General features: G+C 29.8%; 1 protein-coding gene across 1 annotated transcript; it reads left to right on the plus strand.

Annotated features, from left to right (window-relative positions):
- Positions 1–1251: 1251 nt before the first annotated feature.
- On the plus strand, positions 1252–13030 carry rab11bb (RAB11B, member RAS oncogene family, b). The gene is made up of 5 exons (XM_051092360.1): positions 1252–1486; positions 3377–3572; positions 4753–4946; positions 9100–9180; positions 11034–13030. The coding sequence occupies exons 1-5, from the start codon at positions 1447–1449 to the stop codon at positions 11177–11179; spliced, it is 657 nt and encodes a 218-aa protein (XP_050948317.1). The 5' UTR covers positions 1252–1446; the 3' UTR covers positions 11180–13030.
- The last annotated feature ends 1109 nt before the right edge of the window (positions 13031–14139 follow it).

Genomic DNA, 14139 nt, shown 5'->3' on the forward strand with positions numbered 1-14139 from the left:
GTAATTTAAATAAATAATTTAAATATAGTATAAAAATATAATAATAAAATAAAAATATAAAAAGAAATCTAATACAAATTAATTAAAAATAAATTATAAAAAATAACTAAATTAAAAATAAATAAATGCCAAACAAAAGAGAAATAATTTTAATAAATCATTTAAAATAAAAATATAAAAAGAAATCGAATAATAAAAATTATAAAAAAAAACCCCAAACAAATAAAAAATAAACAATTTTAAAAATTTAAAATAAAAATTAATTAAAAATAAATTATAAAAAAATAATTTAAAATAAATAATCAAAAACCAAACAAATAAAAAATAAATAATTAAAAATATAAATATAAAAAGAAATCGAACAGAAATTAATTAAAAAGAAAATATAAAAAAGAAATTAAAATGAAAGAATTAAAAAATAAATAAAAAACGAATAATATAAATAAATAATTTAAATACATAAATAAAAATAAAAATATAAAAAAATTGAATAAAAATCAATTATAAAAAATAAATTAAATATAAATACCAAATAAACAAAAAAACATTTAAATGAATAAATTAAAAATAAAAATATAAAAAGAAATCAAATAAAAATACATGAAATAAATTCGAAATAAATAAATAAATATCCATTATAAAATCACATTGTTGTTAAAAAACAATTAAACATTTGTAATCTGTGTAAAAACTGAACAGAACTGTGATATCACACTTCATTTCAGTTACTGAAGTTTTCAAACATGCGATGATATTTTTATAATGAGTTTTCTGAAAATAAGGTGCAATTAGGGTAAAATAATAAAATATATACATAAAAACGTCAAACTTATGAAACACTTTAGTTAGATGTTTGTCTAACGTTTTTTAAATGTTACTATTTTATTTGTTCAGAACGTTAACGTCAGCTGAATTATAACTTGAAATGTTCCCTTAATGTTCATATAACGAAAAAAAGGGTTAACACGTTTTAAAAACTAGACGTTTGGAACTTTAAGAAAACAATGTTTTCATAACATAATGGGAACGTTATCAAAACTTTTAGAACACACATTTAACTGGGATGTGAGCATTAAAACTACAAAAGCAAGATTAAATCTGTATGTCTGAATGAAAATCAAGATGCCAGTGCCTGTAGTTGAAAAAACAGTCGATATCTTGTGATGAAGAGAATATAAACACACACACCGGAGCTGCAGTCATATGGCATCGGTGTTTCCAGCGCCCCCTGGCGGCCGCTGCGCTCCTGAGCTGCGGGACTCCTCCCCTAATGCAGACCGAGCAGATCGCTCTTCCTGCGGTGTGACAGCAGCAGCAGCGGCACTGGCGCATTGTGTGTCTTTAATATTCATTTGATTCTTTTCTTCTCACGTTGAGTTATTAATACAACCTCATCTGATTTCCCTCCCTCTGAACGGACTGCGGGACGGAGCGGGCTTCTCTAAAATGGCCAACAGAGATGATGAATACGATTTCTTGTTCAAAGGTAACGTTAAATTCTGCATTCCCTCATACAGAGCAGAGGAGTAATCATTCATAATCCATCCATTGTTCCTGACCTATAGATCCGACAAGCAATTTTACAGCCTGTTGTGTCAGGAAACGTCTTTTGCGGCGGCACCCGTCTGAAATCATGCCATAAATAACAGGCTTTGAGATAGAAACGCCCGCAGAGGCATCGATACACATCCATCGATCAGTAAAACATCTGTTTGCGATGGCCTGGATGCTTTCACACGGGATAGCAGGGCCTAGATGATGGGATGCATTAAATATATGCCGAATAAGCCTTAAATGAGGTGTAGCCCTGTGCTGAGCTCATCTTTGGAGTGATTTAAGACAAAAACGACCGCTGGTTGGTTTTCCACTGCGATCTAATGCTTTCTAGTGAAGGCTGGTGAATATAACCAGCTAACAGAGAACGTTCCCACAACTTTCACTAACGTTCTTTAAAGGTTATTTAGATGTTGAGACAAACTGTTCTTAGAATATGGTTTATGGAACGTTCTTATTAATATTTGATATATACGTTCTCGTAATGTTGAGAGGAAACGTTCTAAGAACAATGTCCTTGTGATGTTATTTGCACGTTCTTAGAGCTGTGTTTAATTACGTTTTTCAGTAATAACACTAGAACGTTCTTGCAACATTTTTCAAAATGATGGAATGGAATGTTTTTAAATATAAAAATGGGGTTTTAAACGTTGAGAGAAGACTCGAATGTAACATGTTTTCAAAATGACAGAATGGAATGCTAGTTCGGTAGATAGAACAAATGGATTTTAAATGTTGAGAGGACATTCACATAAACAAGAAGAAACATTGTTATGCATGAAGATAATTAGGCCACATGCTGCTGTTCTGTCCTCCAGCTGATTCGTTACATTGTAACCGCCGGTGTCACTTTGATTCTATCACGTCACCTGATCAAAGTCTGACGCGGCAAATCTGTTACATTCATTTTCACCATATCAGCATACTGTGAGGATCAAAGTTCGACTCGACTTCCTAGTAAGAAGGCATGGGGATATCAGCCAGCCTTCCTCAGTCAGCCTGAGCTGAAGGAAATCAATGCAAACGCGTTCACAGCTTTAAAGGTGCAGCTCAGCTGCGAATGAAAACCGTGTCATCGTTTACTGACCTTCTTTTTTATGTGAAACACAATATGAGATGTTTTGTAGACTGTCTGGGCCATGATGAAAGTGAAATGGACATACAAATCTTGTTTTATGGCCATCAAATCTTGAGTAATGGGCCTTCAAAATCAAGAAAGAAAGCTACAAAATTATTTTTTGGTTATAATATTTTCTTACTGGTCATTAAACTGGCAAAATATTGCATTGTTTATATTAATATAGAAGGTTTGGACAAAATAATGTGAATATAATATAATTTTTGTGAAAAAATAAATATTGTGATTATCTTTTTTCCATTATCTTCTATTATGACAGTGAGATTACTTACCTGTTTTCATTTCATATTTTAGCTTCATATTTTGCCATTCAGCATCATTACTTCAGTCTTTAGTGTCACATGATCCTTCAGAAATTATTCTAATATGCTGATTTGCTGCCTAAGAAACATTTCTGATTATTATCAATGTTGAAAACAGCTTCATATTTTTGTGGAAACCGTGATACATTTTATTTTTCAAGATTCTTTGATGAATAGAAAGTTCAAAAGAACATCAATTAGTTGAAATAGAAATATTTTGTAACATTATAAATGTCTGTATTATCATTTCTGATCAATTTAATGCGTCTTTGATGAATGTGATTATTAATTTATTTTAAAAAAATAAAATAAAATTACTGACCCCAAACCAAAATCTGATGTTGTGATCTCAGACGGTCTGTTGGTCTGCTTTCGCTCTCAGTTGTTCTCATCGGAGATTCGGGCGTCGGGAAGAGTAACCTGCTGTCGCGCTTCACACGGAACGAGTTTAATCTGGAAAGCAAGAGCACAATAGGAGTGGAGTTCGCCACCAGGAGCATCCAGGTGGACGGCAAGACGATAAAAGCGCAGATCTGGGATACGGCAGGGCAGGAGCGATACAGGGCCATCACCTCTGCGTGAGTACAATCATGTTTTACATGGGAGATATAACCGTAAATACACTAAAACTGAGTGAAAATCATTTAGTATTCTGGTATTTACACAGAATTTCAGTGTATATGAAAGAGTTATTTTAGTATCACTGATATACTATTACAGGTTTTATTCATATTTTGAAATATTTTTTTCTATAAATATTTATAAAGATTTTTACATTTGAATTTTAAAGTTTTAGTAATTTTGTTGTGCATTTTTGTTGTTTTTACTAATAAAATAATAAAAAATATTTATTTTTAGTGCAATTTTAGGTTTTATTTTAGTAAAGTTAAAACTATATGAAAATGAAAACGTTGCTGATTAAAAAGTAGCTGAAATAAAATAAATTACTGTATTTTATTATATTTCAGTTTATTTAAAGTAATGTTTTTCAATGATTTTAGTTACAATATTTATTTTTATAAATAAATACTATAAATGTACAATATCCCTGGTTAGTATTTCTTATGCAAGAAAATATGGAAGAAAAAAGTTGCTAAACGTAACAAATATGCCACAGTGTGAAATTATTTGCATTTGTGACTGTTGATAAGTGAACAGATGTGGTTTTGGTTCCCCTGTTCCAAAAATAATATTTACATCCTTCATTTCAGCCATGAAACTGTTTTATGTTTTATATAATTTGTATCATTTTATTTTATTTGTATTTTTTTAGTGTTGACAATGTGATCAAAACCTCTAACTGAGGTGAATAGTATTTTTTGTTAATTGAACAAATATATAAATACTGGATGAAAAACTAAAACTAAATGAAATATAATAAACTAAAATAAACTACATGAAAAAAATATAAATTAAAATGTTTTTACTAACTAAATGAAAATAAACAGTGTTGTGCAACTGACCTAAATAGCTTGCCATTGCAACATTGATAAAACTAAATAAAATAAAAAATAAAATAAGTTATTTACTAACTAAATAACAGCTAAAACTATGAGCAATAATAAAGCTGAAAGCAGGGTTATTATTGATAACTAAAACTATGAAAAACATTTGTGTTAAAATATAAATATTACATGGAAAAACAAAACGAAAAATAAAATGTATTTACTTAATGAAACCAAAACTACAACTGAACTAAAACTGAAACTGAGCAGCATAGATGGTGATTCTTGATATTTCGGCTCTGGTTATGTGCAGATATTATCGCGGCGCGGTCGGTGCGCTGCTGGTGTACGACATCGCCAAGCATCTGACCTATGAGAACGTGGAGCGCTGGCTGAAAGAGCTGCGAGATCACGCTGACAACAACATCGTCATCATGCTGGTGGGGAATAAGAGCGACCTGCGCCACCTGAGAGCCGTTCCCACCGACGAGGCGCGTGCTTTCGCAGGTACAGACAACCCTAGAGACAATCCTCAGAAGAGCTGACGAGGAAAACTGCTGCTCCTTTTGTTTGCCTGATCCTTGTAGGCAAAATGCAAAGCTGAGGAGAATTACAGAGGATTGTAGACTGTTAAAGGAATAGTTCACCTAAAAATGAAAATTTGCTGAAAACGTACTCACCCTCAGGCCATCAGAGATGTAGATGAGTTTGTTTCTTCATTAGATTTGGAGAAATGCAGCATTGCGCCACTTGCTCACCAATGGATGTGAATGGGTGCCGTCAGAATGAGAGTCCAAACAGCTGATAAAAACATCACAATAATCCACAAGTAACCATTAGTCCATCAGTTAACATCTTGAGAAGACAAATCCACCATTAAGATGTTTTTAACTAAAATACCAGTCCATAATCCAGTGAAAAAGTGGTCTGGTCTGAATCAGAAGAGAAATTTGCTCCGTTTACGAGTCAAAACAGTCCAAAGCGGGGTGGATTTTAATGTGAGAGACAACAGGAGATGGACGTTTTCGCTGGAGGAAGTGTTATTATGGATTACGGACTCTTAAAAAAAAAATTAAGTTTAAAGTTAAAAGAGGCTTAATTAGGTTGGCTTGAGAAAGCAAACCTACTGATCTGCTACTTAAGCTTATAATTATTCTTCTTAGCCAGATTTCTGAACGCTTCTCCTCCTAGAGCTTTCAAGATAGAACCACCAAACTCAGCCCAGATCGTCAGACTGATCTCATTCAGTGTGCTGTCTCTTTTCTAACTGATCCGACTTATAGTTTTCATAAAATTAAAGATTAAAAATCATAAAAATCCCATAGACTTACATTGACGGAATGTTCAAATGAGCAACACTATTCAAACTTAAACTCCCAGAATCCCTTGAGACTCAATCAAGCTTCCCTTCTATGTGCTATTTCTAATCAATTCAAACTTCCATTCTAATATTTCTAATCTATTTATTTGTCTAGCCAAACCTAGCATGCTAGTAACATGCTAATCATGCTAGAATCATGCTAGTAACTTGCTAATCATGCCTGAAACATGTTAGTAACATGGAAATTGTGCTAGAAACATGTTGGCAACATGTTAATAACTTGCAAATCATGTTAGAAAAATGCTAGTGACATGTTAATAACTTGCTAATCATGCATGCAACATGCTATTAACATGCTAATCATGCTAGCAACATGCTAATAATACTAGAATCATGCTAGAAACATGTTAGCCACATGTTAGTAACTTGCTAATCATGACAGCAACATGCTATTAACTTGCTAATCATGCTAGCAACATGCTAGCAACATGCTAATCGTACTAGAAACATGCTAGCAAAATGCTAATCATAGTAGAATCATGCTTACAACTTGATAACCATGATAGAGACATGCTAGCAACATGATAACAACTTGCTTATCATGCTAGAAACATGTTAGCAACATGCTAATCATACTAGAAACATGCTAGCAACATGCTAATCATATTAAAATCATGCTAACAACTTGGTAAGCATGACAGAGACATGCTAGCAACATGATAACAACTTGCTAATCATGCTAGAAACATGTTAGCAACATGCTAATCATACTAAAAACATGCTAGCAACATGTTAATCATACTAGAAACATGCTAGCAACATGCTAATCATATTAGAATCATGCTAACAGCTTGATAATCATGACAGAGAGATGTTAGCAACATGATAACAATTTGCTAATCATGCTAGAAACATGCTAGCAACATGCTAATCCCACTATAAACATGCTAGCAAAATGCTAATCCTACTAGAAACATGATAGCAACATGCTAATCATATTAGAATCATGCTAACAACCTGATAATCATGACAGAGACATGCTAGCAACATAACAACTTGCTAATCATGCTAGAAACATGCTACCAACATGCTATTCATATTAGAATCAGGCTAACAACTTGATAATCATGATAGAGACATGCTAGCAGCATGATAACAACTTGCTAATCATGCTAGAAACATGCTAGCAACATGCTAATTATACTAGAAACATGCTAGCAACATGCTAATCGTATTAGAATCATGCTAACAACTTGATGATCATGATAGAGACATGCTAGCAACATGATAACAACTTGTTAATCATGCTAGAAACATGCTAGCAACATGCTAATTATACTAGAAAAATGTTAACAACATGCTAATCGTATTAGAATCATGCTAACAACTTGATAATCATGATAGAGACATGCTAGCAACATGATAACAACTTGCTAAGCAAGCTAGAAACATGCTAGCAACATGCTAATTATACTAGAAACATGTTAACAACATGTTAATCGTATTAGAATCATGTTAACAACTTGATGATCATGATAGAGACTTGCTAGCAACATGATAACAACTTGCTAAGCAAGCTAGAAACATGCTAGCAACATGCTAATCGTACTAGGAACATGCTAGCAACATGCTAATCATATTAGAATCATGCTAACAACTTGATAATCATGATAGAGACATGCTAGCAACATGATAACAACTTGCTAATCATGCTAGAAACATGCTAGCAACATGCTAATTATACTAGAAACATGCTAGCAACATGCTAATCGTATTAGAATCATGCTAACAACTTGATGATCATGATAGAGACATGCTAGCAACATGATAACAACTTGTTAATCATGCTAGAAACATGTTAGCAACATGCTAATTATACTAGAAACATGTTAACAACATGCTAATCGTATTAGAATCATGCTAACAACTTGATAATCATGATAGAGACATGCTAGCAACATGATAACAACTTGCTAATCATGCTAGAAACATGCTAGCAACATGCTAATTATACTAGAAACATGCTAGCAACATGCTAATCGTATTAGAATCATGTTAACAACTTGATGATCATGATAGAGACATGCTAGCAACATGATAACAACTTGTTAATCAAGCTAGAAACATGCTACCAACATGCTAATCGTACTAGAAACATGTTAACAACATGCTAATCATATTAGAATCATGCTAACAACTTGATAATCATGATAGAGACATGCTAGCAGCATGATAACAACTTGCTAATCATGCTAGAAACATGCTAGCAACATGCTAATCGTATTAGAATCATGCTAACAACTTGATGATCATGATAGAGACTTGCTAGCAACATGATAACAACTTGCTAAGCAAGCTAGAAACATGCTAGCAACATGCTAATCGTACTAGAAACATGCTAGCAACATGCTAATCATATTAGAATCATGCTAACAACTTGTTAATCAAGCTAGAAACATGCTAGCAACATGTTAATCGTACTAGAAACATGTTAACAACATGCTAATCATATTAGAATCATGCTAACAACTTGATCATCATGATAGAGACATGCTAGCAACATGATAACAACTTGCTAATCATGCTAGAAACATGCTAGCAACATGCTAATTATACTAGAAACATGCTAGCAACATGCTAATCGTATTAGAATCATGCTAACAACTTGATGATCATGATAGAGACATGCTAGCAACATGATAACAACTTGTTAATCAAGCTAGAAACATGCTAGCAACCTGCTAACAGCTTGCTAATCATGCCAGAAACATGTTAGCAACTTGCTAATCATGTTAAAAACATGCTAGTAACTATCTGAGACTATATTACCTTCAAAACATTCAAACTTTAACCTTTTAAAACTTTTAAACTTCAAACTATTTCAGACTGAAAACCATCAAACTTTTTTTTTTCTTAAAACTTTTTAAACTTTTAAAACGTTTTCAAACTTTCTGGTGCGGCTTTCTCAAGCCAACTTAAAGTTTATCTTGACTTTTTTTTTATCTAGCTATAGATTTGTTTCTTACAAACATGCAGATTTTCACATCTCAAGATGTTAATTGATGGACTGGAGTGGTGTGGATCACTTTTGGATATTACATTTTAACAGATATTCACATAGAACACAGCTATTTAAAATCAGAATAATATTTCACTATTTTTACTGTATTTTTTAACAGATAAATGCAGCCTTGGTGAGCAGAAGAAACCTTCAAATGCAACAAAGTTAGATTTGCACAGAAATCCATTCTGCTGGTGTTTTGTAAACAAGACTCATTCAGTGTTGTCAGTGGATATTTTAAGATCAGGTGATATTAAACACCTTCTGTTTGCTTCCAGAGAAAAATAACCTGTCATTCATCGAGACGTCCGCTCTGGATTCGACTAACGTGGAGGAGGCCTTCAAGAACATCCTAACAGGTACAAACCCAAACGCTTCCTCACAGTAGCAATAAATCAGCTAACATGATTCCCATGACAGCTACAGTGACGTCTTATGTAACTTTAAAAGTGCAGCATCTGCCATCTGGTAAGCTGCGATCGCTTGCCAGGAATTATGGGGATTTTAGAGAGACGTTTTAGATAGGAGTGTAAATATTCACACTTTTAATGATGCGATTCTATAACCAGTCTTTACTAGATGATGCAATGCAGCATCAAGTCTAAAATCTGGCCATGATTCAGTGTGATTTACTGCACTTTGACACATTTCATGATTATCATTTTTTTTGTAAATAGCTAAACTTGGACAAATGCGAATTTTACATTCACAGACTAAAGAATTAAACCTAGTACACTGAGAGCAGGGTTATTATCATTGAAACAAAAACTATTAATAACATTTTTGTTAATGGAAAAAAAGGCTGAAATAAAATAAAATAAATATGATGAAAACAAACATTATATAAAAATAAAAAAGTTGAAGTATATATAATATGAAGAAATATATTAAAACTGAATAAAAATAAATTTAATGAAGTGCATGTCATATTTCATGAAACCGAATCCTTTTTTCCCTTTTTTCTGCAATATTACTTTTGAATTCTCATTATGGTAAAGCAGAAAAAGAAAAAAGAAAAAAAAAAAGAAAAAGAAAAAAGAAATTAATTAATTTAATTAAAAATAAAATAAAAATAAATAAATTATTATTATTAATAATATATACTAATATGTATAATTCTCTCTCTTTATACATATGATAATAATAATAATAATAATAATAATAATACAAATATATAAATAAATAAATTGCAATTACTTTGCATTAAATTTTGCATCACCTTTTTCTGCAATATTACCGTCAAATTCTCATTATGGTAAAGCAAAAAAATAAAATAAAAATGAATTTATTAATATTAATAATAATAATAATAATAATATTATATGTGTAATATTTCTGTTGCCATTATTTTGCATTAAATTTGGCATCACATTATGGTAAAGGGTAATGCAAAAATAAATAAATAATAAAAATAATAAATTATATATAATAATATGTATAATAAAAAAAATCTCACTCTCTGTCTCTATAATAATAATAATAATAATAATAATAATAATAAATAAACATAAATATGTTTTATTGCCATAATTTTGCATTGAATTTTGGATCACCTTTTTCTGCAATATTACCGTCTAATTCTCATTATGGTAAAGCAAAAAAATAAAATAAAAATAAGTTAATTAATATTAATATTAATAATAATAATAATATTATATGTGTAATATTTTTATTGCCATTATTTTGCATTAAATTTTGCATCACAATATGGTAAAGGGTAATGCAAAAATAAATAAATAAATAAATAATAAAAATAATAAATTATATATAATAATATGTATAATAAAAAAAAATCTCACTCTCTGTCTCTATAATAATAATAATAATAATAATAATAATAATAAATAAACATAAATATGTTTTATTGCCATAATTTTGCATTGAATTTTGGATCACCTTTTTCTGCAATATTACCGTCTAATTCTCATTATGGTAAAGCAAAATAAAAATAAAAATAAAAAATACATAAATAAATATATAAAATTAAAAATAAAATAAACATACATAAATTAATAATTAATAAATTAATTAATACATAGTAATAATATATAATGTGTGTATTTAAAACAAATCACTCTCTCTTTTATATATATATATATATATATGTATATAAAAATAAAAAAAATAAATGATATATATAAACATGTTTTATTACCATTATTTTGCATTTAATCTCTCTCTCTTTTTCTCTCCGTTTCTCCTGTATCTGTAGAAATCTATCGCATCGTATCACAGAAGCAAATCGCCGACCGATCGGCTCACGACGAGTCGCCGGGAAACAACGTGGTGGACATCAGCGTCCCACCAACTACAGACGGCCAGAAGGGCAACAAACTGCAGTGCTGCCAAAACCTGTAACCACGACAACCAGCCCTCACCTGTCACTCATCCGTCTCCCTCTACATGTCGTGCGCTAACGTTCTCAATTTGATTTGTGTAATATATATATATTTTTCTTTTTGATAGCTTGTCCACTCACATACACACATAATGACTGCCATGAGTAAACTTTTACAGTATCAGACTGTGCTCTGGTTTTATTGGCTGCTAGACTGTGGTTGAAATATGAAAATCAGGTTTATCAATGCAAGTAAATAGTCCACTATCATAGAGAAACATAGACATAAAACACTTGACCTTGGATGTTTTTTCCTTCAGATGTCCTCTGCTACCATCAGGTCCATCTCAAGATCATGTGAAGGTCATATTTCATTCCAAAATCAAAATAAATTTTAATTATATAATTAATGATATTAATATTATTAGTAGTAATTCATAATAATTAATAATTTTAATATTTTTCTCCTCAAATTATATATATATATATATATATATATATAATTACTGTAATTTGATTCTATGGGAAATTCATGAAATGTCACAAAAATTAATTTTACTATATTATGAAATACTCTGTTTAGTAATAAGATTAATAATATTAATTTTTAATTCCTTCAAAGTTTTATTACAATAATGCAAAATTATATATTTAATTTTATGATTTTCTTTTGCTATAATATATTACTGTCATTTGAATCCCAGAAAAATGTATGAAAATGTCATAAAAATTACCTTTTAGTATATTATTATATGTAATATAATTTCAGAATTTTGCTTTAATCTTACATTTCTAAATATTTTTAATTAATAATAAAATTAATAATAACATATTTTTTTATATATTTCCCCCTATATATATATATATATATATAATGAAATACTCAATTTAATAATAAAATTAATAATATTAATAACAGAATTGAATTTTTGAAAATTCCCCCAAATTTTTATAACAATAATGCAAAATTATATATATAATTTTATTATTTTTCTTTGTTGAAATATATTACTGTAATTTGAATCCCAGGGAAATTTATGAAAATGTCATACAAATTACTTTTTAGTATATTATGTAATATAATTTTATGATTTTGCTGTAATCTTACATTTCTAAATATTTTTCTGCACTAATTTTATGTCAGGTTCCCTCAAAATCCAATTGTGGAAACACACACACACACACACACACACATTACATTTTTTTGCTTTTTTTATTTTTACATTGATTTCTACAGTATTTTCATGACATTTTAATGAATTTCCTTCATTTAAATTACAGTAATGCAGTAATATGTGTGTTTTATGGATGAAATATTGTATAACCTCACGTTTTCTTGAGACTTACCTTAATATTCTTCAGCAAAGTTGTGAAATTAATCTACTTTACAGACAGTACTAGTTGTAAGCGTTAAATCGTGGTAAAGCTGCTAGTTGAGTCTGTTATCTGAGCTTTCTATTCCTGTCTGTGTAACACTATGGGAGGAGGAAGTAATATTTACAGCAAACAGGAAGTCCGGCCTTCACAAACACATCTGTGGCTGGATTCTGGTACATCAAATAACAAACATAATGTGGAAACAAACTAACAGATCAGCAAACAACACAATACCAGTCAAGAGCTCATCTGTTACAGCACTATTTATTTGATTTTATATGCATATAGTTCTTTTGGGGGTTTTTTTGTATGCATTGTTTTTTTTTAATATGTGTAGGTTCATTTGTCCAACACACCTCAATGTCTAAATGAAGTCTCATGAACGCTGGTCTGGAGGTTCGCTGTGAACACACACAAATACACATACAAACACACAACTATTTGTAATTATCAACATTTTCAAATGAAAAATAAAATGATGCTTAAATTGTGAATACTAACCTATTGCATTAATTATGCATCAAAATAAATATGTACACATGGAATGATCCACTTTGACGTCACTTCCCCTTTCATCGCTTCAAAAAATTATGGGAACATTGCATTATGGGTAAAATAAAAAGTAGGTTTCAGAATGCATTGACTATGATAATATATAAAAAGAAAACACTGCAAAATAACTGAAGAAAAACCTGTAATCTGACAGCTTATACATATATATATACACACACACACGCACACACTTACATTTAGTCATTTTTCAGACGCTTTTATCCAAAGTGTCTTACAAGTAAGTGCTATTACAAGTCTCAGTTAGCAAGGTTTTTTTAAATTATGAAATAAATAAAAAGAAGCAAAACAGAAAAAGAATAGAGCAAGCTAGTGTTAGTGTTTATGATTTTTGTTAATTGCATAATAAATAAAAAGAAAACAGAAAAGATAGAATATATTTTTATTTTAGGAATTTATATATGTATTAAAATATATTTATATACATTTATATACTGCACTATCATGGATAAAATCAGTCATTATGGGTACAAATATAATAATAATAATAATAAAATACTGCTCTATTATGAATAAAAACAGACATTCTGGGTAAAAATATAATAATAATAATAATAATAATAATAATAAAATACTGCTCTGTTATTAATAAAAACAGTCATTATGGGTAAAAATATAATAATAATAATAAAATACTGCTCTGTTATGAATAAAAACAGCCATTATGGGTAAGAATATAATAATAATAATAATAATAATAATAATAATAATAAAATACTGCTATATTATGAATGAAAACAGCCATTATGGGTAAAAATAATAACAATAATAGTTTAAAATAAAAAAGTAAAAAGAAATAAAACTAAATTATAAATTAACATTAAAATAAACAGAAAACATTAAAAACATGGAAACAATAAAAAAATGAAACAAAAAAAACATTTAATTATAAATAATAACAACAAACATTAAACACTGAAAACTGTTTGGAAAATAATTGAAAGAAAAACTGTAATTTGACAGCAATATGAATGAATTGTGGTTCGTTTTTTTTTTTTTTAAATACATATTGCACTTTACTTTCGTAAATTTA

Source organism: Labeo rohita, chromosome 2 (assembly GCF_022985175.1).
Source record: "Labeo rohita strain BAU-BD-2019 chromosome 2, IGBB_LRoh.1.0, whole genome shotgun sequence".
In the NCBI taxonomy this organism is placed as follows: Eukaryota; Metazoa; Chordata; class Actinopteri; order Cypriniformes; family Cyprinidae; genus Labeo; species Labeo rohita.

Bases quoted from the DNA above. Each gene is read 5' to 3' on its own strand.
- rab11bb (XM_051092360.1), top strand. From the start codon at position 1,447: ATGGCCAACAGAGATGATGAATACGATTTCTTGTTCAAAG. The intron at 4,947-9,099 runs GTACAGACAACC...GTTTGCTTCCAG, and splicing joins CGAGGCGCGTGCTTTCGCAG to AGAAAAATAACCTGTCATTC. The intron at 9,181-11,033 runs GTACAAACCCAA...CTGTATCTGTAG, and splicing joins CTTCAAGAACATCCTAACAG to AAATCTATCGCATCGTATCA.